Here is a 26,232-nt window from a genome sequence, read left to right as displayed (position 1 = left end):
TACATATGAACAAGTGAGCACAGGAGGAATTCTACCTCACAAAAAGACCCTGTCACATGCGCCATTATGGTGGACCAATGTGAGTGGACTGATTAAAATCAACCTATTCCCATCATTTTACGTTATTGCACTATGGTCTTTGTCTCTCTATTTCTGTTTTGAGTCATTTAGATCAAACTGTTCAAAGCCCGATTAAAATTCAATCAATCAATTTGTAAGTTAACCGCCATCGCCAGTGGGTATACCCAGGGGCGGATCCAGGATAAAATGACAGGGGGGGGCACCATGATAAAAAAGGGTTTGGGTGGGGGAGGGGCGGTGTTAGTGGTGCCAGTGTACATGCTAAGAGAGCGGCAGGAGAGGGTGGGAATGGAATTAAAAATAGGCCCTGGCATTTAAAGTACGCAGTCCCACCATGGCGACAAAAGTGAAGGATGTAGTTGAGCGCGTGCCAAAGGCGCGCTCCAGAAAAGGGTGTGTGGCCACTCAACAGGGGGCGTGTCAACACCATATACAACTTCTACCCATTATGCAACAAAATACTAGACCACACCGGACACTGGAACAACTCTGAGTAGCATCCATCACTGACACCAAATCACCTCAGAGTGAGTGACCGGGAGCACTTACGCAAGTTCTGACTGACTACGCTATTTACGTAGCTTAAGCTTATTCACAAAGCATAGATACGGTAACTGAAAACGTCTATCAGTACTTTATGCATATAAATTACTGGGATCGCATCGCATGGCACTAAAACGGGACATGCGATGCAATGCAATTTCCTTCCTCAAGCGTACGTATGTAAATTGGGCGCCTGGCTACTACATAAGTACCTCGGGTGCTCATCTGAGTGGTTTATCCAAAGCAGCAACTAAAAGGAATTAGCCAATTCCTAAACAATACAAAGCAATATTAAAACAAAGTCTTTGTAGTGTATATCAATTATGATGAAAGGGAGGATCACAGAAAGTATTGTCTGTTTCAAAGTAATATATTATACATGTATTACTATTAAGTATGTTTAAGAACAATAAAAGATACTCACATGACTACAGGATAAATATATACATACAGATCTTTCTTGCTTGTTCCTATTTTTGTTACCAGACCAATTACATAGGACAAATAATAATGTCAGACTACTGATGGATAAGGCACAGTCCAAGCGGGATACGGTCATTTGGTCACCACCAAGTAGGTTGACAAGCAGTAGGTCGACACCACTAGGTCGACATGCAGATATGTCTACATGAGTTTAGGTCAACATGACTTTAGGTAGACATTCAGTAAGGTCGACAAGACTTTTGGTTGACATGGGTTAGGTCGACAGGGTCATTAGGTCGACAAGGGTCATTAGGTCGACAAGGGTCATTATTATCCACTAGGGCATGGTGGGAGAATAAAAGAATGCGAGGCTCCGTGTCCGAAGCATGGCGAGTGCAGCGAGGGGATGTGGTGGTAAATTTTAGTGTTTATGTTGACTGTGTCGACATAAGGGTAAAATATAAATATTTACAAAAGACACAAAAAAGTCAACTTTTTCACTGTCAACCTAATGACCTTGTCAACCTAGACACATGCCGACCTAATGGTGTCAACCTAACGACTGTCTAACAACTTGCTGGTGACCAACTGATCCACACCCATCCAAGTATATAACTATACAATTATTCAGCACTGGAGTCTGGAATCGACACTGTTAATGGATTCAGAGGGCGTCTGTCCTCACCATTTGCAACGTGTGCTTGAGGTGTTATTCCAAAGGCCAAGGAGTCCCACAAAGATGTCCTAATAAGAGAGCATATCTGTATTGGTCTCGGTACGGTCCAAGTAGAAGGAAGATGTCCTTATTCATGGGAAAGGTGTGCATCTAAGGGAAACGGTCATCTGTCAGACCAGACTTAGGTCGACAGTCATTAGGTCGACCCTGGAAGGTCGACTGTCCCCAAGGTCGACAGGGTTAAAGGTCGACATGGCTCAAGGTCGACATGACTTAAGGTCGACATGGGCCAAGGTCGACATGGGCCAAGGTCGACATGGGCCAAGGTCGACATGGTTTTAGGTCGACATGAGTTTTTCACTGTTTTTTGAGCCGACATGTGCCGACAGGCGGTATTTCATGCCCTACCATCCACTAGGGCGTGGTGGGAGAATAAAATAGTGTGCCGAGCGCAGCAAGGCACCGTGCCCGAAGCATTGCGAGCGATGCGAGGGGCTGCGGTTCAACTCCAACTGTGCCCATGTCGACATTCGGGTAAAAAAACAGTGAAAAACTCATGTCGACCTAAAACCATGTCGACCTTGGCCCATGTTGACCTTAAGTCATGTCGACCTTTAACCCTGTCGACCTTGGGGACAGTCGACCTTCCGGGGTCGACCTAATGACTGTAGACCTAAGTCTGTTCTGACAGATGTACCGCTTCCGCATCTAACACATTTCACTGGAATTACAGACATTTTCAGATTTTTTGATTTGACCACATTCACCACACCTAATACCTGGTATGGATTAATAGCAACCACACCCTGCTGTTCTATATGTCTGCCAGTTATGTTCCTGCTGACCATGTCCCAGTATGAATTTTTTCCCCTGTGGGGGCCAATGTATTTTTTGCAGGTGTGAAGGCCATGCCTATTACAGTATGTCAGTCTTGGGTCATCACAACAAATCTACAGTAGATTCTAATTGGAATACATTCTTAGGGTTCCATGGGACTGACTTTGAGAAACACTGCTCATGCCAACTCTCATACCTTAAAAATAATAATAATAATAATAAAAAAAAAAAAAATATATATATATATATATATATCATATTAGTTAAAAGCCTGTCAAAATTACACCTTCTGTAATGCACTGCATGTCCAGCAAGTTTGAAACAGATCAATATCCCTGCTAAGAATTGCTTTCACTTTTCTGTTATGACACCTTTTAGCACAGAAAGGAGTAATTTGGTCCATTGAGTGGCCTCTAGTGGTCAGTGGCGGTACTTCACCTCATAGAGGTGAGGAAAAGTTAGCCTTTTATTTTTAAGATATGAAAAAGGTCCACCCCCCTTCCCCCTTCCTTAAGCCAGCCATACATCTACAGATTGAGTGTCAGATTGGGCTGGTTGGAACAAAACCTGGTAATGGATGAGAGCAAATGACAGTTGACCATTTGCTTTGAAATGCTGGAAAACTGCCAAACTGCCGTTCAGATACTACCAGGTGTTTGTTCCAACCAGCCCAATCTGACAATCGATCTGTAGATGTATGGCCAGCTTTACTGTGTGGCGATTGATCTGTAATGTGTGATCGTGTGGTCTTTTACTAATAACCAGTGCTGTGTTATTACGGTGTTTGTTCCCAACTGTAAACTGCTGCAGAATACACTGGATCTATATAAATAAATATCAATAAATACAGTAAACTGATCATGATCTGCTTTCCTGCAATTTCATATATTATCTCTGTGACAATGTATATGGGAGTTGATAGGTTATCTAATTTCCCTAGGACTTGACTTTCATTGGTAGTATAAATATACCAAAAATAAAAATATAATGAGAAGCTTTGAGTGTGAACAAAGGTTATTATGACATACAGTACTCAGCAGCTTCTAATAAAACCTTCCCACACTAAAAGGAACATTAGCCTTCAATTTCAGTGCACTTTGTTCTGGCTTTTTTACTATCTACAACATGTGGGATTTGAAACCAAAATATTAATAATTAACTCCAGTACACACCCCAGTGTGAAACGTAAAGGCTGCTGTTCTCAATCACATGTCATTAGGTTGACATGTATTGAGTCGACCACTGAAGGTCGACATGGGCTTAGGTTGACACCTCAGAAGGTCGACATGGGCTTAAGTTAACAGGGTCATTAGATTAACACAAACATTAAGTCAACATGGGCAAGGTCATCATGGGTTGCTCACGTTTTTTTGAGCCAACATGCACCAACAGGCAGTATTTCATGCCCTACCATCCACTAGGGCAGTGGTTCTCCACCTCGGTCCTCAGGACCCCCCAACAGTGCACATTTTCCAGGTCTCCACACAGAATCACAGGTGAAATAATTAGCTCCACCTGTGATCTTTTAAAATTTGTCAGTAAATAATGATTGCACCTGTGCACCTGCCGGGTGATCTGGAAAACATGCACTGTTTGGGGGGTCCTAAGGAATGAGATTGAGAACCACTGCACTAGGGCGTGGAGGGAGAATAAACTAGTGTGCCCGAAGCATGGCGAGTGTAGCGAGCCATAAGAGGGGACGCGGTGCACTTTTTCATGTTCATGTTGACTGTGTCGACATCCGGGACAAAAAAACCTTGAAAAACATATGTCGACCTTTTGACTGTCAACCTAATGCTTGAGTCATCCTTTTGACCCTGTTGTCCTTAAGCATGTCGGCTTTCAATGGTCAACCCATACACATTACACATCGAGTGCAAGCTCCACAATGCATAACATTCCAGCACTATTTGCATATAAGAGGTCTAAACCTCCAAAAATTGCATTTTTGGATGGTTGGCTGTAATTTGTGTCCTGCATTCCACCAATTGCCACACACAGAGAGCGCAATCTTCTAGTTGCTATAGCCCATTTTAGTATATGGGCTACAATTTCTCAGGATGTAGTTCTGGTAGGGTTCCCAGGATTAGGATCCTTAAAGAGTGTATGTCCGTGTCCAGAACTCTCCCGGGGACAGTGAGAAACCCTGATTTTAGTACCTGTCTGGCCAACTTTCAGTCACTGCTCTGCCACGCCAACTGGACTGACACCAACCAACCCTAAAGACCACTGGGGTTCCTCACTTACCTCCGGCCTGCAGCTCTGAGTGTCTTGCTGTGCTGGTGATCTCCACCATTTTGGTTCTTTCTGACTCCCTAATGTGCTGCTATAAGAGGCTGTCAGCAGCGCTCATTTTTTGGCACCTGTTAATCCCAGCTCACCGATCACAGCTTTCAGCCTCCACACACCCTCGACCTCCAGCATGGAGCTTCTCTGTCCAGTACCCACATGCTGCTTCACGTTGGCTCCTGCCTGTGAAGAAATAATAGATAGAGAAATATAGGTATACCCACTGGCGATGGCGGTTAACTTACAAATTGATTGATTGAATTTTAATCGGGCTTTGAACAGTTTGATCTAAATGACTCAAAACAGAAATAGAGAGACAAAGACCATAGTGCAATAACGTAAAATGATGGGAATAGGTTGATTTTAATCAGTCCACTCACATTGGTCCACCATAATTGCGCATGTAACAGGGTCTTTTTGTGAGGTAGAATTCCTCCTGTGCTCACTTGTTCATACATATATAATTTTAAAAGATTAAAAAGGCATATCACCCATTCCGGGATAGCAGGGTCCGGCAGGTAGGTCACAAGGCAGGTCAGGGGCTGGCTGGCAACTTTTAGCCTGGGGGGCAAGTCCAGGGCACTGGCCCATAAGAACCAGTCCATTCTTATATTGATTGTAGACAGAATGGCACAGCCACTGTTGCTACACAGTACACGTACAGCCAGACAAGCCTACCAATATGGGAAAAACGGAGAGCAGTTTCATTTAGTAACATCTGACAGGGAGAGTCAGACGGTGACAGAGAGAATGATAGAGAAAGACAATGGTGACGGGGCCAGATGTACTAAGCTTCAAAAGTGATAAAATGTAGAGTGATAAACCACCACCCATTCAGCTCCTAACTGTCATGTTGCTGACTGGATTTGAAAAATGACAGTTATGAGATGGTAGTAGTTTATCCTCTCTGCTTTATCACTTTGAGGATTAGAAAATATTGCCCAGGGAGAGGATGATGGGGAGAAGCAGTGGGTTATTTCAGGGACAGGCAGTGTGTGACAGACAGTGGGTGAAAGGGTGATGCCAGTGAGAGGTGACAGGCAGTGGGAGAGAGGGAAAGGGTGACTGGGAGAGGCAGTGTGTGATGCCAACGAGAGGGTGACAGGCAGTGGGTGGAAAAAAACTGTATTACAATTTATTTTCCTGGGCCCAGAACTACAATGCATGGAGGGCAGCTGCTCCTTGGAGTTTTAATGCTGGAGATGGTGGTCAAGAGATAACCAGATCCTCAGAGGCTAGGAAAGGGGATTGCCATAATGTCACCACACGTAGGGCCTAATTCAGAGCTCATAGTGACCTTGTGAGTAGGTAGGCACTAGGTAAAAATAAACCATATTATATGATAAACAATTAAGAAACCTGTTCCAGTTCCATGTATTTCTCCTGTAACCATCCACCTCTTTTTAATTTGTCATGTTACCTGTATTCCTACTTCTTCAACCTTTCATAGCCCTTATTCTTCCTTTCATTTCTTGCTTCATCCCTCTTTCCCTCTGACCACCCTACACCTCTCCTTCCCTGCCACACTCACCCTATGTACCTCTTAATTCCTCCCTATGTCAACACTGAAGCTTTCAGTACCTGACTTCTTGCTGCACTTGAAAATCCACTGGCACAATCAGCCAGCCTTACTCTGGGGCTCCTCCAGGTTTGTGTGTGTGTGGTGGGGGGCTGTACGGGTGGCGGCTGTCCCTCATCTGACTCTGGCGCTCCTTGTCACATCTCAGCGGAGCTGCTCACTTTGCTATGGTGCAGTAAGGGCAGTGAGAGTTCGGCGGCGAGAGTTCGGCGGCAGGAAGCATCCTCCACTTTGCATCATGGCCCCGCTCCGCAGTCCGCATCTCCGTGGCGCTGCATAATGTTGTCATTTGTACTACAAACTAACTACTGACACAAAGGCCCATGGGAAAAGGGACTGCTCATGCGCAGCAGCCCTGCTCCAGCGTCCATGATTGAAGTTCCCCGCTGCCCTCACTGATGCTCTGGGCAGTTCCTGCTGCTGGGTCCCGGCTGAAATATGCTATGCAATTGGACCTAAGAGTTGTGATCGCAGTAGCCAGCCTAACGCTGGACCTCCGCTGGCCCCCAGCTCTGACGCAAACCACTGGACCACCAGGGAATTTAGTACTAATCATGAACATGCGGCCCTGGACACTAAATGACAGAGTGGCCCAGGGGGCACTAGGCACCCTGCCCCCCGGCCCAGCCCGCCACTGAGGCAGGTATAGATATCCAAGTATAAGTGTCCCACGTCCAGACCGATCGGTGATGACAAAATGCTTAAGCGCGCTTTCGGGCTTCCGAAGCCCTTCTTCAGAAGCGTTGTGTCATCATCGAGCGGGGCGGACCTTATATCCCCCCGTTCGAATCAACAAAACATCCAAAACAGGTGATTTCTTCCCGTTAACCGGACCGGAAGTGACGAGATCGCGAGGTGTGCTGATTTGCAATGTCCTCAAAGCGGAAGTCGTCATCAATGTCCGGCTTGAATTTGTCTCCCTTTGTGTAGTCTGTTGTTTGCGCTCCAGCGCAATTGGTACTTCCTTCTTTGCTGGAACACACGGCAATATTTGATATAATGTCCGTTTATTTTACATGACATAACAGGGAGAAAGAAGTACAAATGTCACATATATAAACATATAAAAACATGAATCATATATATTAAAAGCCATACGTTATACATAGCAGCAAAATGATTTAAAATTAGATTAAAAATATTGAAATTAATGCACTAGTTGAGAATAAAGTGACAGGTGCTTAAGACATTTACAGAAACCACTTCAGCTCAAAGTCACCATTCAGACCACCAGGGACCAAACTCTTAAGTTTATAAATCCAGTGCATCTCGGTTTTGGCGAGACGCACTTCTACATCATTACATTTCCAATTTGGACTAATTTGTTCTATGCCCCAAAATGCCTTAATATAACTGGGGTCTGAATGGTGACTTTTCTTGAAGTGTGCTGAAAGGGTATGACTTTCTAAACCTTTTCTTATGTTGTTTACGTGTTCGTACAGCCTGGTCTTGAGGCTTCTGGTGGTTTTCCCAACATAGACCAGGCCGCACTCACACTCAACAGCATATACCACATTGCGTGTATTACACGTCATAAAATCTTTTAAGGGATAGGTTATATTTTTTACTGTGAAATCTTTAATTTTGCTTGGGCCCTTGGTGCAGCGACATATGTGGCAGGTGCCACACCGATGAAAACCCTGGCTTCGAATACTGCTCCTTTTGGGAACATCCAGAGCACTTCTCACTATGGTATCTTTAATGGTTTTCGAGTGTCTATAAATAAACCTTGGAGCAGGAGGTAATTTGGAACCAATGACAGGATCCTTTAACAAAATTTTCCAATTTTTTTTAAAGATTTTTTCAACTTCCCTGTATTGACAGTGGTATTGACTGATGAAGCACCATTGTGTGCCTTCATCCTTCTCTTTTTCTTTTCTGTTTTGGAAAATGAGGGATTCTCTTGTAGTTTGGTCAACCCTTTCTTTTGCCCTATCCAGGATGGTTTTTGAATACCCTTTTTAAGGAAACGGGATTCCATTTCTTTGGATTGCTCAAGAAAAATTTCAGGATCGGTGCAATTTCTTTTGACTCTAAGCAACTGCCCATAAGGGATACTATCGAGCCAATTTTCATGATGCTGGCTAGTTTTTTCTATCAAACTGTTAGAGTCTGTTGCTTTACGATAGACCTTTGTGTTTAATTTGCCATCCTTTATGTAGAGACAGAGGTCAAGGAAATGTAATTCCTTGTTCCTTATATCAAACGTCAATTTAATATTGCAATCATTAACATTTAATGTCTCACAGAAGGATTCAAGTTGTTCGGATCCCTTATCCCAAATAAACAAAACGTCGTTGATATATCGACGCCAGAACACCAGGCCTGCCCCCAGCTCCCCTCCATGCCATACGGTTTCGGATTCCCAATATGACATGAAGAGGTTTGCATAGCTGGGTGCAAACCTGGTGCCCATGGCGGTACCAACCTTCTGTAAATAATACTGGCCATTAAAAAAGAAATAATTATTTCGGACGATGAACCTAATGCCATCCACAATAAAATCCTTTAAGTCCGCAGAGTAGTCTGTGGCTTCCAAATAAAATTTAATGGCTTCAATCCCCTTTTCTTCTTGTATTATAGTATACAGAGTTGATACGTCTGCGCTAGCCATAATGTAGTCCTCTTTCCATTGGACATCGTTAAGTATCTTTAAAACTTCATTGGTGTCTTTTAAATATGCTCTCGTTTGTTTCACCAAGGGCTGAAGATAATGGTCTAGCATGGCAGAAAGATTGGCAGTGATACTATTTGTACCGGAGACTATAGGTCTACCGGGGGGGTGGAGGGGGTCCTTATGGACCTTTGGGAGGATATAGATTGTGGGCGTAGATGGATGTTTGAGATTTAGATATTCAAATTCTGATTTCGAAATGACTCCTTTTTCAAGTGCCCGTGAAGTTGAATCCAGGAGTGCTTTAGAAATCCTGGATAATGGGTCACTTTTGAGTTTAGCATAAGTGTTACCCTCAGTTAATTGTTGATCTATCTCTTTAATATAATCCTCCAGGTCCATAAGGACCACCCCCCCCCCCCCTTTGTCTGCCGGTTTTATAATTATTTCTTTCTGTTTTTTCAGGGACTGTAAGGCCTGCCACTCCTTTTTAGTTAAATTACAGTTTTTGCGTTTTTTCTTTAGGACTTCCTCCACTTCTTCAAGGACCATTTTGCTAAAACAGTCTATGAATGTGCCCTTCTGATGTGTAGGGTAAAAAGTGGACTTTGGACGGAACTGAGGTACAGATGGATTTATAGTTTCCTCAGTCTCCGCTCCTTCCTTATTTAGAAAAAACTTTTTCACAGTGAGTTTTCTTATGTATCTCTGCAGATGGTACAAAAATCTTTAATTTAAGTAAAAAAATACTGACTAAAGATGAAACGAATGTACTTAAAAGGGGCCTTAAATATTGTCCGACAAGTAAAATTGAGGACTTCGATTTTTTTGTGGATCTGCAGAGATACATAAGAAAACTCACTGTGAAAAAGTTTTTTCTAAATAAGGAAGGAGCGGAGACTGAGGAAACTATAAATCCATCTGTACCTCAGTTCCGTCCAAAGTCCACTTTTTACCCTACACATCAGAAGGGCACATTCATAGACTGTTTTAGCAAAATGGTCCTTGAAGAAGTGGAGGAAGTCCTAAAGAAAAAACGCAAAAACTGTAATTTAACTAAAAAGGAGTGGCAGGCCTTACAGTCCCTGAAAAAAACAGAAAGAAATAATTATAAAACCGGCAGACAAAGGGGGGGGGGGGGGGGTGGTCCTTATGGACCTGGAGGATTATATTAAAGAGATAGATCAACAATTAACTGAGGGTAACACTTTTGCTAAACTCAAAAGTGACCCATTATCCAGGATTTCTAAAGCACTCCTGGATTTAACTTCACGGGCACTTGAAAAAGGAGTCATTTCGAAATCAGAATTTGAATATCTAAATCTCAAACATCCATCTACGCCCACAATCTATATCCTCCCAAAGGTCCATAAGGACCCCCTCCACCCCCCCGGTAGACCTATAGTCTCCGGTACAAATAGTATCACTGCCAATCTTTCTGCCATGCTAGACCATTATCTTCAGCCCTTGGTGAAACAAACAAGAGCATATTTAAAAGACACCAATGAAGTTTTAAAGATACTTAACGATGTCCAGTGGAAAGAGGACTACATTATGGCTAGCGCAGACGTATCAACTCTGTATACTATAATACAAGAAGAAAAGGGGATTGAAGCCATTAAATTTTATTTGGAAGCCACAGACTACTCTGCGGACTTAAAGGATTTTATTGTGGATGGCATTAGGTTCATCGTCCGAAATAATTATTTCTTTTTTAATGGCCAGTATTATTTACAGAAGGTTGGTACCGCCATGGGCACCAGGTTTGCACCCAGCTATGCAAACCTCTTCATGTCATATTGGGAATCCGAAACCGTATGGCATGGAGGGGAGCTGGGGGCAGGCCTGGTGCTCTGGCGTCGATATATCGATGACGTTTTGTTTATTTGGGATAAGGGATCCGAACAACTTGAATCCTTCTGTGAGACATTAAATGTTAATGATTGCAATATTAAATTGACGTTTGATATAAGTAACAAGGAATTACATTTCCTTGACCTCTGTCTCTACATAAAGGATGGCAAATTAAACACAAAGGTCTATCGTAAAGCAACAGACTCTAACAGTTTGATAGAAAAAACTAGCCAGCATCATGAAAATTGGCTCGATAGTATCCCTTATGGGCAGTTGCTTAGAGTCAAAAGAAATTGCACCGATCCTGAAATTTTTCTTGAGCAATCCAAAGAAATGGAATCCCGTTTCCTTGAAAAAGGGTATTCAAAAACCATCCTGGATAGGGCAAAAGAAAGGGTTGACCAAACTACAAGAGAATCCCTCATTTTCCAAAACAGAAAAGAAAAAGAGAAGGATGAAGGCACACAATGGTGCTTCATCAGTCAATACCACTGTCAATACAGGGAAGTTGAAAAAATCTTTAAAAAAAATTGGAAAATTTTGTTAAAGGATCCTGTCATTGGTTCCAAATTACCTCCTGCTCCAAGGTTCATTTATAGACGCTCGAAAACCATTAAAGATACCATAGTGAGAAGTGCTCTGGATGTTCCCAAAAGGAGCAGTATTCGAAGCCAGGGTTTTCATCGGTGTGGCACCTGCCACATATGCCGCTGCACCAAGGGCCCAAGCAAAATTAAAGATTTCACAGTGAAAAATATAACCTATCCCTTAAAAGATTTTATGACGTGTAATACACGCAATGTGGTATATGCTGTTGAGTGTGAGTGCGGCCTGGTCTATGTTGGGAAAACCACCAGAAGCCTCAAGACCAGGCTGTACGAACACGTAAACAACATAAGAAAAGGTTTAGAAAGTCATACCCTTTCAGCACACTTCAAGAAAAGTCACCATTCAGACCCCAGTTATATTAAGGCATTTTGGGGCATAGAACAAATTAGTCCAAATTGGAAATGTAATGATATAGAAGTGCGTCTCGCCAAAACCGAGATGCACTGGATTTATAAACTTAAGAGTTTGGTCCCTGGTGGTCTGAATGGTGACTTTGAGCTGAAGTGGTTTCTGTAAATGTCTTAAGCACCTGTCACTTTATTCTCAACTAGTGCATTAATTTCAATATTTTTAATCTAATTTTAAATCATTTTGCTGCTATGTATAACGTATGGCTTTTAATATATATGATTCATGTTTTTATATGTTTATGTATGTGACATTTGTACTTCTTTCTCCCTGTTATGTCATGTAAAATAAACGGACATTATATCAAATATTGCCGTGCGTTCCAGCAAAGAAGGAAGTACCAATTGCGCTGGAGCGCAAACAACAGACTACACAAAGGGAGACAAATTCAAGCCGGACATTGATGACGACTTCCGCTTTGAGGACATTGCAAATCAGCACACCTCGCGATCTCGTCACTTCCGGTCCGGTTAACGGGAAGAAATCACCTGTTTTGGATGTTTTGTTGATTTGAACGGGGGGATATAAGGTCCGCCCCGCTCAATGATGACACAACACTTCTGAAGAAGGGCTTTGGAAGCCCGAAAGCGCGCTTAAGCATTTTGTCATCATCGATCGGTCTGGACGTGGGACACTTGTACTTGGATATCTATACCTGCCTTGTGACCTACCTGCCGGACCCTGCTATCCCGGAATGGGTGATATGCCTTTTTAATCTTTTAAAATTACATATGAACAAGTGAGCACAGGAGGAATTCTACCTCACAAAAAGACCCTGTCACATGCGCCATTATGGTGGACCAATGTGAGTGGACTGATTAAAATCAACCTATTCCCATCATTTTACGTTATTGCACTATGGTCTTTGTCTCTCTATTTCTGTTTTGAGTCATTTAGATCAAACTGTTCAAAGCCCGATTAAAATTCAATCAATCAATTTGTAAGTTAACCGCCATCGCCAGTGGGTATACCCAGGGGCGGATCCAGGATAAAATGACAGGGGGGGCACCATGATAAAAAAGGGTTTGGGTGGGGGAGGGGCGGTGTTAGTGGTGCCAGTGTACATGCTAAGAGAGCGGCAGGAGAGGGTGGGAATGGAATTAAAAATAGGCCCTGGCATTTAAAGTACGCAGTCCCACCATGGCGACAAAAGTGAAGGATGTAGTTGAGCGCGTGCCAAAGGCGCGCTCCAGAAAAGGGTGTGTGGCCACTCAACAGGGGGCGTGTCAACACCATATACAACTTCTACCCATTATGCAACAAAATACTAGACCCCATTATACTTGCTCCTTACACATGATGCCAAATGGATCGAGCCAAAATTGACATAATGCCACATGTATTGAGCCAAAATTCAAATAATGAAACATGGATTGTGTCAAAATTCACATAATGCCACATGGATTGAGCCAAAATTTACATAATAACACACACCGATTGAGCCAAAATACACATAATGCCAAATGGATTGTGTCAAAATTCACATAATGCCACACAGATTGGGAAAAAATTCACATAATGCCACACGGATTGGGAAAAAATTCACATAATGCCACACAGATTGGGAAAAAATTCACATAATGCCACACGGATTGGGCCAAAATTCCCATAATGCCACATGTATTGAGCCAAAATTCACATAATGCCACACGGATTGAGACAAAATTCACATAATGCCACATGGATTGAGCCAGAATTCACATAATGCCACACAGATTAAGCCAAAATTCACAATACACTTCATAAACAGGGACATTGTCCACCAAAGGCGCGCATTAAACATTTACACCATAATGTCCATTACACGTTAAGTTACACGCCATTATGTGTTATGCCAAACACCATAATGCCTATTAAAAATTATGCTACATAAGTGCTGCTTCTCTACATGCTCATTGCCAAGGGTTCCATGCTCATTGCCAGAGGTTCCATGCTCGTTGCCATGTGGGATTACATGCTCATTGCCAAGGGGGAATACATGCTCGTGGTAAATGGGGGACAGCCGCCGCCAGGCAGAAGTGATAGCCACTGACAGTGTCAGAGCCTAGCTGTATTCAGAGCACTGCAGGTCCTGGCTATTTGAAATAATACCCCTTTCACACCAGAAAATGCATTCCCAGGTTAGCCCCTTTTACACCAGCCTAGTCCCTGCATTTTCTGGTGTGAGGGGGAGAGAAAACCACCCCTCCTCCCTTTAACCAGTTATCTCATTTAACCGGCTATATCTTCGGAACCAACTGACCCATTTACATGAGACAAGAATTATATTGAAGAACTTTTGAGTGGGCTTTGAATGATTTTGGTCCAGTGAAACTGGAATGTTGGGTTCCAGAGTAATCTGCCCTCAAAAACATGAACAGCCATGAAATTACATTTCAAAAATAAAGAAATCGGTTTACACGCAATATCTCTAGAACCGATTAACCAATTTGGACCAGCCTGGTATCATATTGAAGGCCCAGCGATTTGGAATTGAATGAAATCAACCACAAGCTTCTGTGATGCCAGGGCGGGAACTGACAGCCGTCGGAACCGGGTGGGGGTCGGAATTGACGGGTCCCATATTATCCTATGGGGAAAAAACGTTACAGGTTTGCCAGGCGATATCTCTGGTTCCCGGGGGGGCTAGAGACACGGGGCTGGGCTCGTTGGAAAGCCCTGGTCCTCAGCTACAGAATAAATGACAGGGGGGCACGTGCCCGGGTGCCCCCCCCCTGAATCCGCCACCGGGTATACCTATATTTCTCTATCTATTGTTTCTACAAGCTTTTGGTGAAAGCTTTACTGGTGTCACCCTGGGCTGAAGGCTTTTTGTGCGCTGTGGTTAAATCATAAATTTTGTCTACTCCTGCCTGTGAAGGTCCAGTCACATTGGTCCAGGCCATTTGTGTGTCTATACACACAGATAGACAGCGCAGACTGGACACTCAATAACCCATTGGTTTAAAATTAAATTCTGTTTATTTTGTACAAATCTCTTAGAGATATAAACAAATTTTAAAAAGAGGTCACCGGCCGGTGGGGTTCATACAATACATAGCATTTTACATAAAATAACATAAAAATAATGGTAAAAATAAATAAACATGGGAGCAGCATTCAAAAATGCATAATTCATTTGTGTGTCTTGCTAATCCACCGCTGGCTTCAGTCTGCAGAGATCTGAGAGTTCCTGCGCAGTCCTCCAGCCATTGTCAGCAGCAGGATAAGTCAAGCATTAGGCACCAATGTCAGAATTCATGGCAGGCCCCTTGTAACTCGCCAAGCCCTCTGCAGTCCTGGTGCCTGAAGCTGCAGCCTAATCCGCCTATTGGTGAATCAGGCACTGGCTAGGGCCATAAAGCTGCTCTGGTTTTAATGAATCCTGCAGGTGTAGTTTGTATGGGTAGGCACTGCCGCGCTAGGCTGACACTTATCCACCCCTGAGTAACAGGCAATCTCCAGATGCATTCATTGGGTTCTGATAAACCAGAAGACAAAATTACGGTACTTATGTAATATCTGGGCTCCCGATTTTCTTATGAGACTGCGTCCCCTCGCTGCGCTCGCCACACTATATAAAATCAACTCCATGCGTAGTTGGATAGTAGGGGTATGAAAAAATGGGGTGCATTTAACATGGGAGCCCAGATAATACATAAGTACCCAAATTACCACTCAGGAGGTAATAATAATAATAATTATTATTATTATAATATAGCGCACACATATTCCGCAGCGCTTTACAGAGAATATTTGAACATTCACATCAGTCCCTGCCCCAGTGGAGCTTACAATCTATATTCTCTACCACATATACACGCACACACAGACATTTTAGGGTTAAGTTTGTTGGGAGCCAATAAGCCTACCTGTATATTTTTGTGATTGTGAGAGGAAACCGGAGTACCCGGAGGAAACCCATGCAAATATGGGGAGAATATACAATCAGTCAGATCAGTCTGGATTAGATGATCCTCCTGGATTCATTACGTTTTCTTTCCCCACTCCAGTCTTGTGTGAAAAGAAGTTTAAAAGAAGGACTAGGAGCTCATATGTGGTATGTAATGGTAAAAACCATTACTGCAAATAAACCCCTGTCCCATATCTGTTCATGCAACCAACAGATTAAAGTGCACAGTTTATTCCATTTACCAGCATCTCTTAGGTTTAACTCAATATCTTGCATCAATGCTCTGCCAACTAGCCAGTCGCTCTAATGCAAAGTAAATGGTCATTAAGGATTCAACCAGTATAATCAGCAATGAGGTGCTGCAGCAGCTACACATTACTCCTAGAAATGCAAGTGGTTGTAGATGATGGTGAAGGAACCTGGTAGAGACAGGAATTACCCTCATAGACTGTCACCACATTGGTGCACAATGGACAATCACAATCGGTTAGTGACTGGTTGGGTCAAGCGGTTCAAGTAGGAGTACAAAGAGACCAGGGCTTTTTTTGTAAAGGACTTTAAAAATATCTGTTTTGGACAGGTGGCAATAGCAGGAAGACTGCCAGATTTCTCTGTCCTCATTTAGACTGCACATATCTCACTCTATCTTGGCTCATAATCAAACTTGTCATGCCAGTAACAAATGTTAAATGCACAAGTATATATATTAGGGGAAGGTGCGGCTAGTTGTTCCAAAAATATAGATATTTAAATATATCACAAAAAATCTTTCATCAACCAAACAGAAAAATGTACACAAAAAAAATATTCTTTCTTCTATTTATATTGGGTGTAAGCAGGGGTTAAAGTGAGGAGGTATGGGATGGAACTGAGTTCCACCACCTCTAATGGTAGGGGAACTGAGTTCCACCTCTACCGCAGCCCTGAACAGTAATTCCAACAGAAAAGCCTGTAACAGCGGCTTCTTCATTTGAAACAGTGTATGTGATGTCATGTCATCACCGCCGCTGAAGTTAAGAAGAGTCACTAAGAAGAGCAGGCTCTGTTCTTGGTGAAGACAGGGTGAGAGGGGGCTGGAGGGACTCACAGGTGGGGAAGTTGCTGGAGGGACACCGTGCATGTAACTGTTGAGGGACATGGGCAGTGAGCTGATGGAGTGACAAAGACAGATGTGTATAAGGGGCACTACTGTGTGATTTAATATGAATCAAGGGCACTACATGTGGTGTAATGTGTATATGATTGTGCTACCATGTGCTGTAATTTTAATTGGAGTTACTATTGTGTGACCACACCCCTTTCTTGTGAGACCATTATCCCTTTATGGGAGGTAGGGCACAAATACTCAGGCACTGGTCTAGGCTCTGCCTAATGAGGTGGTGGTGGTGTTGGCCGGGGGGGGGGGGGTGTGTGTTAGGGGATAGGAGTTTCACCACCTCTCCAGGACCACTTTATGCCCTGGGTGTAAGTTACATCCAATAGTTATTACTATTAAAAAACAAACAAACATGTTTTCTGGAACAAAAATTATCGTAACAATTTGCCCCCTTTACTGCTTTTCTTTACATAGTGTACTGTAGACAAATGTGGCTTGGATTATTACACAATTATACAAGTTGGGAGCTACAGTATGTAGCACTGTGGGGCCTGTAACTATTAAACCTTACTTTTAACAGTCAAGCCAAGATATGACTTCAAATATAGGTGAAAAATATTACTTTGGAACAAGAAAACGAGTTTGGCTAGGTACCTACGGAATCGGTACATCTGTCAGACCACACTTAGGTCTACAGTCATTAGGTCGACCTCACTAGGTCGACTGGCAGGAAGGTCGACCTGACTTAAGGTCGACATGGGCCAAGGTCGACATGACTTAAGGTCGAATTTGCATAAAGGTCGACATGAGGAAGGTCGACTGGTCATAAGGTCGACATGGGTTTTTCACTGTTTTTTTGACCCGAATGTCGACACAGTCGACATGGACACAGTTGGCAATGAGAATCGGACCCTCGCATTGCTCGCAATGCTTCGGGCACGGTGGCTCGCTTCGCTCGCCACAGCTTTAATAACCTCCTCCACGCCCTAGTGGATGGTAGGGCATGAAATACCACCTGTTGGCACATGTGGGGTCGACCTAATGACTGTAGACCTAAGTTCATTCTAATAGATGACCGCTTCCCGTACCTACTACATGAATACATCTATCTGCATTAGCACCGTTTTACTGAGCACTGTGTTTACATATTCAAATTTGTTCCCAGCTGCACAAGATTCATTGTAACAGCTTGCCTCTATAACAACTAGCCCAGCCTTCCCCTACCTGTTGCTTGTTTGTTTCACAAAGGAAAACTTATCTCGCATCTACAATTAATGAAAGCACAATCTTTTTTTTTTTACCGTGTTGAACAACTTTAATAAAGTAAACATAACTCTGCGGTTTCCCCATAAAAGTAAGTAATATAGATCTATAAGGTACCAAAATATAGCCCAATATGACAACCCACTGTTCTACTGATGCACAGTGTCCTTGCACAGATTCGCATCTCTACATACTTGCACATATATGTATTACAATAGATTCATGAAACGCCTAAATTGGAAAAGCATCTGAGACCAAGGTCGCTTGTGTTGTTTCCAAAAATAATCCTGAAACAAATGCAGGAGCGCTGCTTTGAATGCTATCTAGACATATATAGTTTCAATCAAATTCTTCAAGAAGTGTCAGTCTAAAATTTGCATGACATTGCCAAACCACCAGCGAGCGGATCCCTTTAAAAGGCCAAGGAGAGCTGTCTGGCACAAATAATAAGAGCAATGGTTCCTTGATGAAAACAAGATGTGCTTTGTAGATGCCAATTGTTTAAAGTAGATTTGGTTTCTCAAGAACCAGCCGTATAATGATTTTCATTGTGTTTTTTTTTCTCTCGAAACAGGGCACAGGAGGGGATGTTTTAAACCAGATCACTGTGATATGAGGATTACAAAGAGTAAATTCTGCCCGTACATCATCCGCTGCTCACACAACACAGCAGATAAAATTACCTACGTCAATAATAGCATTCTTAATATCAACCTGGTTTTGTTCCAGTTCTACACGGCAGCTGGTGGATGCTCAATCCCATTATAGATTCATCCCTAAAACATACACACAAAGACCCATGTGTTGTTATCTTGGCACAAGTGACACACATATATTTTGGAACTAGACACAATTAATGAATAAACACAGGCAACAATGTCTATTGGCACGAATTATACGCAAGCAACGGAACGCATCTGTACATCTAGTTTTCCAAGAGTATTCGGTGGCATGAAATCATACAGGATGCAGATTGCTATTAATTTAATCACCTCCTGGATCATTATATATTGCAAAATGGGCTACAGAATAAACTCTAAAAATAAGAATGTATTATTATGGTATACAGCCAGGAATGGGTGACCAATTCCTGTCGCCTGAGTGTGCCTGAAGGTAAGTAGTGCTCTTCCCCTTGTACGGCAGCCTGACAACTCTCATAACCTCCTTGTTTCCTTTCATTTGGATAGAGTGCCAGGTGTGTAATGCAGAAAAGGAGTGAAACGTTACTAGCTAAATATATCTTCAACAGATTCTAATCTCTGATAGCATCAAACTTTGTTTTGGTACAGGAGGCCTGTGTTAGGAAAATGAAAAAATAGATGCCAACACGCTAGACTTTATATTGAAATAAGTGTGCATGGCATAGCAAAGTGATTTGGCGATAAATCATGATACCACCTGCTAGCTCCAGTCTCCTCTTTTGAAGCCAAAGGGTGGATAAAGCCCACGCAGTATCCAGTGGGGTAAGGGGAAGAGCAGTGGGGTAAGGGGAAGAGCAGAAAAGTGCACTCTCCTTCTCTTGCTCTGCTGATTGGCCTATGTGCATACTGGAGCAGGTGGGAATATAAGAAAGCATACCCCCTGCCATTTCTCTGCCCATTGGGCCAAAAGCATCATGGAGCAGGAGTGAGAGTAGGAACGCACATCCTCCTCCCCTTACTCTGATTGTCCTGTGTGCATCCTGGAACGGGTGGGAGAATGGGTAAGAATACCCTCCCACCCTTTGCCCTGCCAATTGAAATGAAGGAGGCAGTGACAATATTTGGGGCGGAAGGGGGTGATATAATAATGTGCCAAGGGGAGGTCTGATCTCTAAATCCATCCCTGGAGAGCGGAAAGCACATCCTCCTCCTCTTGCTCTGCTGATTGGCCAGAGTGCATGTGCCCCTGAGCAGTGGGTACAAGGGTAATAACAGCCAATCAGGGGTATTGTCTTATTGGTGGGTCATATTGTCCTATTGGGAGGCACATTTTTTTTAAGGGGATAAACATTTCAGAATATTAGTTTTGTTCTAAATCCAAATACCTCATACATAAGTGCATCATTCATGCATCCCCATCATTCTCCAGCTATGCACAGTGCACTGAATATAACATGTTAAAACACATTATAAAATATACATTGCACCTAGCGTTTATTTGTCCATATAAAACCTGGCGAATGAGCCATGAGTTTGTTTGTTCCTTTAGTTCCCCTATCTGAAAAATATGGTGTGCATCTGCTAGTTAAAATCCATCTAAATATACAACACATTCCACATCTATGGTTAATGATTTCTAGCTACCAACAGACATCAACAAATTACTTTTATATGGAATAACGTCTGCTAATGGGAAAGTCACAGCATTCTGATTTCAATTAAGGACAGATTTATAGAGTGGTTTCATTTGATTGGTAACTATGATTTATTTGTGCTTCGTGTAGACATTAATATTCAGGAAAACTGAGCCAATAATATTCAATTTTCCACTGTATTACTTCAGTGTCAATAAGAATTTATGTCATTTCATCTATATCAGAAAAATCTAAACTTCATCAATATTAGGGCAAGATTCAATTTAATGCAGTAATTTACCGCACAGGGAAATTACTTTAACGCCCTGGGCTATTCAATTAAAGCCCCTTTTCCTCTCATTGTAAATTACCCACTTATGCGTGGTAACCAATCCACAGAGTCTGGGATAAGTGTCAGTAGCTAGGAGTTTACAGCAGCCATGATCACGGCATTTAAAACTAATACTTAACCTCAGCTAATTGAATATGGACCTTAGTCCAGATTCACAAAAGACTTCAAGCTGTCATTGATGTTAAAGGGGGCAATACATGGTATTAAGAACTGGGGTATGTAAACTTTTGATCAGGATCATTTGGGAAGTTTCTGTTGTCATTATGATTTAAAAAGAATAAACACAGTTGAATGACAATAATGGCTTCACCCAACCACTAACCATGAGTAAAAGAAAAGTTTGTGAGATATCATTCATATTCTCTGACAAATGGCCAGAAAATCACAAATTCTACTAGGGTATGTAAACGTATGAGCACAACTGTATATAAGCTGTGTACTTGCATTGCTGCATAGTCAGTTCCACTTTATGTCTGGCAAGACAGCAAAAAAAAGGAAAAAGATACCTTACAGGTTGTAGCGGAGTAACTTATTCTGTGCCTCCCAGTTTCTAGCACTGAATGTCCTTTTGTGCAACTTTATCCAGAGTGAACATTGGTATAGGTACCGTAATCTCTGCAGGTATAATGAAGTCGGTCTCACTGTTCATACGTGTGTGGTATAGTTAGAGCTCTTACGCGTTTCCCCGCCTGCTGTAGGCCTCAGCGACTTCCTCTCTAAACATACAGGATAGCCAAGCTTGGCATCACAGAAGGATTCCTACGCCTGCCTCGTGCAGCACGATGCACAATTGGTTAATACCACTCTGTCCAACTCCTAGTAATGCTCTTTGGTCCCCGGCAGTTATCATAGTTGGGTGCGAATAGTGCCTGCAGATTGGGGGGGGCCACTTTCCGATGCCCAAGCCTTCCAACCCAGGCCATGGGGCCCCTAGGGTTATGGGGCCATTGGGCAACTGCCCATCAAGCCCATACATTAAGAGGGCCCTGTCTCCACACTTTATATTTTCCTGGACAATATTCAAACTCTTAAAAATGGGGGCAGATTAAGTTTATTTACGGTAGTATTTGCAAACATTAAGAAATGGCAGGGCACTAGGAAACAAGCCCGATGAGCATGTACAAGCACTTGCAAATGTAAGGAAGGATTGCTCGGCAACAGATTGCGTTCGTAGTTGACCTTTAAGCAGAGAGATGGTTTCAAAAAGGTCATCAACTTAATCCATCAGTGTAAATAATAATTAGCTACTTGTGGCAGCTACCTACTGCACATGGGTTTGTTAGGTGGTGTGTTCATGAACAACCTCTAGTTCCAGTGACTGTGAAGATGCAGGTTCCAGGATCCTGTCCAATGAATGTTAAACTAGTCTTTGTGGTCACAAGTGCGGAAGTAATGTTTTTGCTTTGCATTGGAGTTGCCGTGGAAACCTGTTTAATTCCCATTGACTTGAACTTTCTCCAAATGGGCCTGGCCATATTAGCACAGGAGAGAGACAAGTATGCCTCTCTTGTCTCTCAAAAACAATAGCTCACTGTTAATAGTAGTAACAGATGTGATTGAATACTTCTCTAGGGATTGGAAGACATGGCTAAAGTCCCTTATGCGGCTCTGTGCTCACAGTTTAAATGAAGTAAAGAAACACAAACAAAAATAGGTATAAAAAAAGACAGGTCTACATTGATGTCAGTCACCAACAATCGGGCAGATTCAATTATACGCAAGCTGTTGCTGTCAGATGACATTGCGTGCATGAGTCTATACTGCGGCTGATTTCTGCATGCCCCTCCATAGGCTGTAAGCAATCAGCTGATGACTTATCCCGCAAAGCTGCTGAAAGCCAATTGCCGCTAACTAAAGTTAAGCCAAAAAGGCTCAAATATTCTCTGCTCCACAATGTCCATCAATCATAAAATGGTCTGATTTAAGTCACATCCTGAAAGAAAAACCACACACGTTATCACTGTACTTAGAGGAAATATTGTATCTATCAAATTGTGTTTCCTGCTTCAGGGGTACACATATCGCATTAGTAATAAAAAAAAAAAATAATGGAATACCCAGAAAACTAATCAAAATTCTATGAGTATTTCTATCTATACCTACAGAACCCAAAGAGCGAAGCAGATATAAAGAAAAAAGTGTTTATTTAAGACAAAACTTGGCCTGGGCTGGAATCTCACATCCTCCTAAAGTATGCTCGAGAAAAATGGCTGTGATACATAGCTGGCAAGGGACAAAGAATAAACACCAATCAAAGGACACTCAAATGTACAACCAAAGCAGCTCTGTAACTAAATTTAGCCTGCATGCAATCAGAGAGCGGCTTGCTAACAGAACTGGCTAAGTCACACAACCACCTTCTCCCAGATCACAGAATATGTTTGACAATTGTGAATTATAATAAATGTCCAGCCACTCGTCCACAGATCAGAAAAGAACATTAATAAGATATATAGATATATATTTTTTTAACAATCACCTGAATCCAATAGATACCTTTATAACAATTTCTGTCCATCTTATTTTTCACCATGCTCTACAGCAGCGGTTCCCAAACGGTTCAGCAACCTAGAAAATCTGATTATTTTTTTTCACCGCAAACCTAGGCCAAAAGTTTCTTATTGGAAAATGTAGAAAGAAATATATAAAATGAAGTAAGCTGTATTTATATGTCATACTTCGCATCAGTTATGTGGTGTGGGACAGAATTCACTTCTGTTTGTTCACATATTTTATGATACTAAGCAACCAGCACTGGTCTTGCACATTACTGTACATTAGCCACAAATAATTTTAATTGTTCTTGGACCAGGTGAAAACGGCGTGTGCGGCCGCTAAAACAGCGAGGCTCATGGCAAAATGCAGCAGGCTGCCTGCATTAGCCGCAAGCCTCGCTGTTTGGGTGAATCCTCGCAGTCATCGGACAGCGAGGGTTCCCCTGGAACATTGAATAAGGTGAGTGGCCGGCGCGGGGGTTAAATGGCGAGGGTCGCTTGTTTAACCCTGTCGTTTAACCCCCTTCGCAGGCCGCATTGAATAGTGCCCTTTGCATGAGATTGGAAAAGGTGAGTGACCCAAAAAAGTGATTCTTTTATTGAATTCCAAAAATTTATCCATGACATAATATTAATATTTTCCACTTTAAATAGGCAAACAAAGTATACTGAAAATGCAACCAGCACAGACAGGACAGGACAAACTATATATATATATATATATATATATATATATATATTAGATAAAACTGATTTGAGACTCCATAGAATTGAGAGAATGCTCAAGCTGCACCTACAATGGCTTACCCCTTAGTGTGGCTGCTACAGTATTCATTTTTATTTTTATCTAAATGAGGTTGGCGGTGGGCCATTTTTATGTATGGGCTAAGTGAGCGGTTGACCAAGGGCCTTGCGATTGTAAGGACCTGCTGTGGCTGGTAGATTCTAGACCAGCTAAGTTCAACCAAAATCGACAGTTGTGGACAATTACTTTGTTTATTTATTGTATTCAACAGTTGAGTAATTACTGGTAGCCTTGACCACTATCAAGCACCCCTTCCACCTCTTTTTGATTTATGTCCCTTGCAATTTTTTTTTATTAACAAGGTGCCCCATTGTATATATGTATATTATTTTAACTGACATATTTCAATGATTCCCCCGAAGCTTACCAATTATCATTTATTTGTATTTTCAAGGCTTAGAATGATTAATCCTCACTCATTATTTTTCTTCTTATATTTAACATTGATGTGTGGAAAGTACCAATAAGTCTAAAGGTTTCATTTTATTGACCGTTTATATTTTACCTCCCATGAATTGGTGGGTAGGGACCCCAGTGCATTGTTAAGGCAACCATGGTCGGTTGTTCCTATAAAGGTGCATACACACTAGGCAATTTTGAGCTCTAATTAGCTCAGTTTTCACATTTTAAACTACTTTGAGCTCAAAACTCTGAGTGTGTATGGCTTGGCGATGAGCACTGATGCAAGCTCCCGCATCACTGCTGGCTGCCGCCACTTTTACGAGCCGAGTGATCCACTTTCCACAGTCTGGACAGTGGTCTTCCCCTGTGAAAATCGCTGGGTCGGGTGAAAACATATCAATGTGTATCCACTAAGCGATCTTTTGTCTAGCGATTTTCACATGATTGCTCGGCATACACACTGGGCAACAACACCCAGTGGGTATGCACCTTAACCCTAGAAATGGACTGATAGCTATAGTAATACAGACTCCATTGGCTACACATAAACAGAAATCTATTTTTACCTACAAATATATATATTCCTTATAGGCATAAACATTACTCTTGAAACAACAACAAAGTATGCAGAGTCTATAGGATGAGCCGATCTTCTCCTCCTCCTTGAATAATCCGCTCAGTTGTTGCTAGGTGTTGCTGCTTCTGAAAGCACATTCTCTTACATTCCATCAGCTGCTCAAAATCTCTCCACATTTTGACTTGTTTCATGTTTGGCCCATGGCTCTCCTTAACGGATTTTTGCTTCTCTCTTAATTTCTGTAAAAAGAAAGAAGAATACAAAAGTAATCAGGTATCTTTTCCAGAATTGCTTTCTAGAATATTTATGATGAACACTCATTGGTTCTTAAGTGCTCTGCTACACAACTGCTTTGTAGTATGATTATCTCTGTCAATCACATAATCCTGCATGAATCTCAAGTGATTCCTCTCCATGGAGTTTATTGTGATGAACAATTAATGGCTCATTTGGGAGATTGAAGGTAATGCTGGACAGGAAATGCTCATTAAAATAGAAAACACTGAAAGGTTCTATTTTCATATAAACATGTAAAGTCGCATTGTGTCTTGAGCAATTAATCTCTCAGAAGAAAAAAATGACACAAACATAAAATCACCCATATGGAATGGGTGCCTGACCAGCAATATTCAACTGTTCTGTAGACGGGTGGGAGCGCCATGGACGCACATTACTTATCTTGTTTGTAGGGCCCAAATGCACCAGGTTTAGTTGCGCAAAGTGGCTAAACCCAAGTATTGGGAGAGCTCCAAAATGGCAATTTGAGCACAGCGAAGCCACACTTTTCATTGATTTCTGCTCTCGCCATCTCTTATGGGTACCTGTGGTATTTATGCCCAAAGGCACCAGCAACTGAATAACTCCGATCATTTTAGACAGGAGCTGCAGGCACCCAAAAACGAAAGAATCCCCAACAGTATACAGATGGGGCTGCTCTCATCTGAGCGGCTCCCATCGTGCTGCCGGCCATGCTCCGCCAGAATGCTCCTGCACCCCATTCTCTGCAATGGACGCACGTGTGTGTCCATTTCACATCTCTGTCCGCTAGATCACCATCCTCCAGAAACATGCGGATGGCGGTCCGGTGGAAACAATGCGTCTGGACCCATTTGCAAGTTAAATTAATGCCTCCCTATCCATACTGGAGCTGCTATGATAGCAG

At 42.3% G+C, this 26,232-nt stretch overlaps 1 protein-coding gene and 1 long non-coding RNA gene across 3 annotated transcripts in view; both read right to left on the bottom strand.

Annotated features, from left to right (window-relative positions):
* The window catches only part of LOC146011545 (uncharacterized), a 55,524-nt gene extending 48,465 nt beyond the window's left edge, over window positions 1–7,059 (bottom strand). Inside the window, exons 1-3 of one of the 2 annotated variants that reach the window (XR_014444952.1) lie at window positions 6,431–7,059; window positions 4,808–5,032; window positions 1,733–1,791 (exon numbers count right to left, since the gene is read on the bottom strand). This is a non-coding gene — a long non-coding RNA (uncharacterized LOC146011545). Of the gene's footprint in view, window positions 1–1,732; window positions 1,792–4,807; window positions 5,093–6,430 lie in introns of those variants that run through there. The other variant, XR_014444950.1, reaches the window with a different exon arrangement.
* Window positions 7,060–23,861: 16,802 nt separating this feature from the next.
* The window catches only part of IFT81 (intraflagellar transport 81), a 121,765-nt gene continuing 119,394 nt past the window's right edge, over window positions 23,862–26,232 (bottom strand). The window contains exon 19 of the mRNA XM_083151380.1: window positions 23,862–25,309. Within this exon, the coding sequence (XP_083007506.1) occupies window positions 25,127–25,309 (183 nt within the window). The 3' untranslated portion in view covers window positions 23,862–25,126. The remainder of the gene's footprint in view (window positions 25,310–26,232) is intronic.

This window comes from Crinia signifera, chromosome 1 (assembly GCF_055691185.1).
Source record: "Crinia signifera chromosome 1, ASM5569118v1, whole genome shotgun sequence".
Lineage (NCBI taxonomy): Eukaryota > Metazoa > Chordata > Amphibia > Anura > Myobatrachidae > Crinia > Crinia signifera.
Note: the sequence above shows the minus strand (reverse complement) of the source record. Positions and strands in the feature narration are given on the sequence as shown.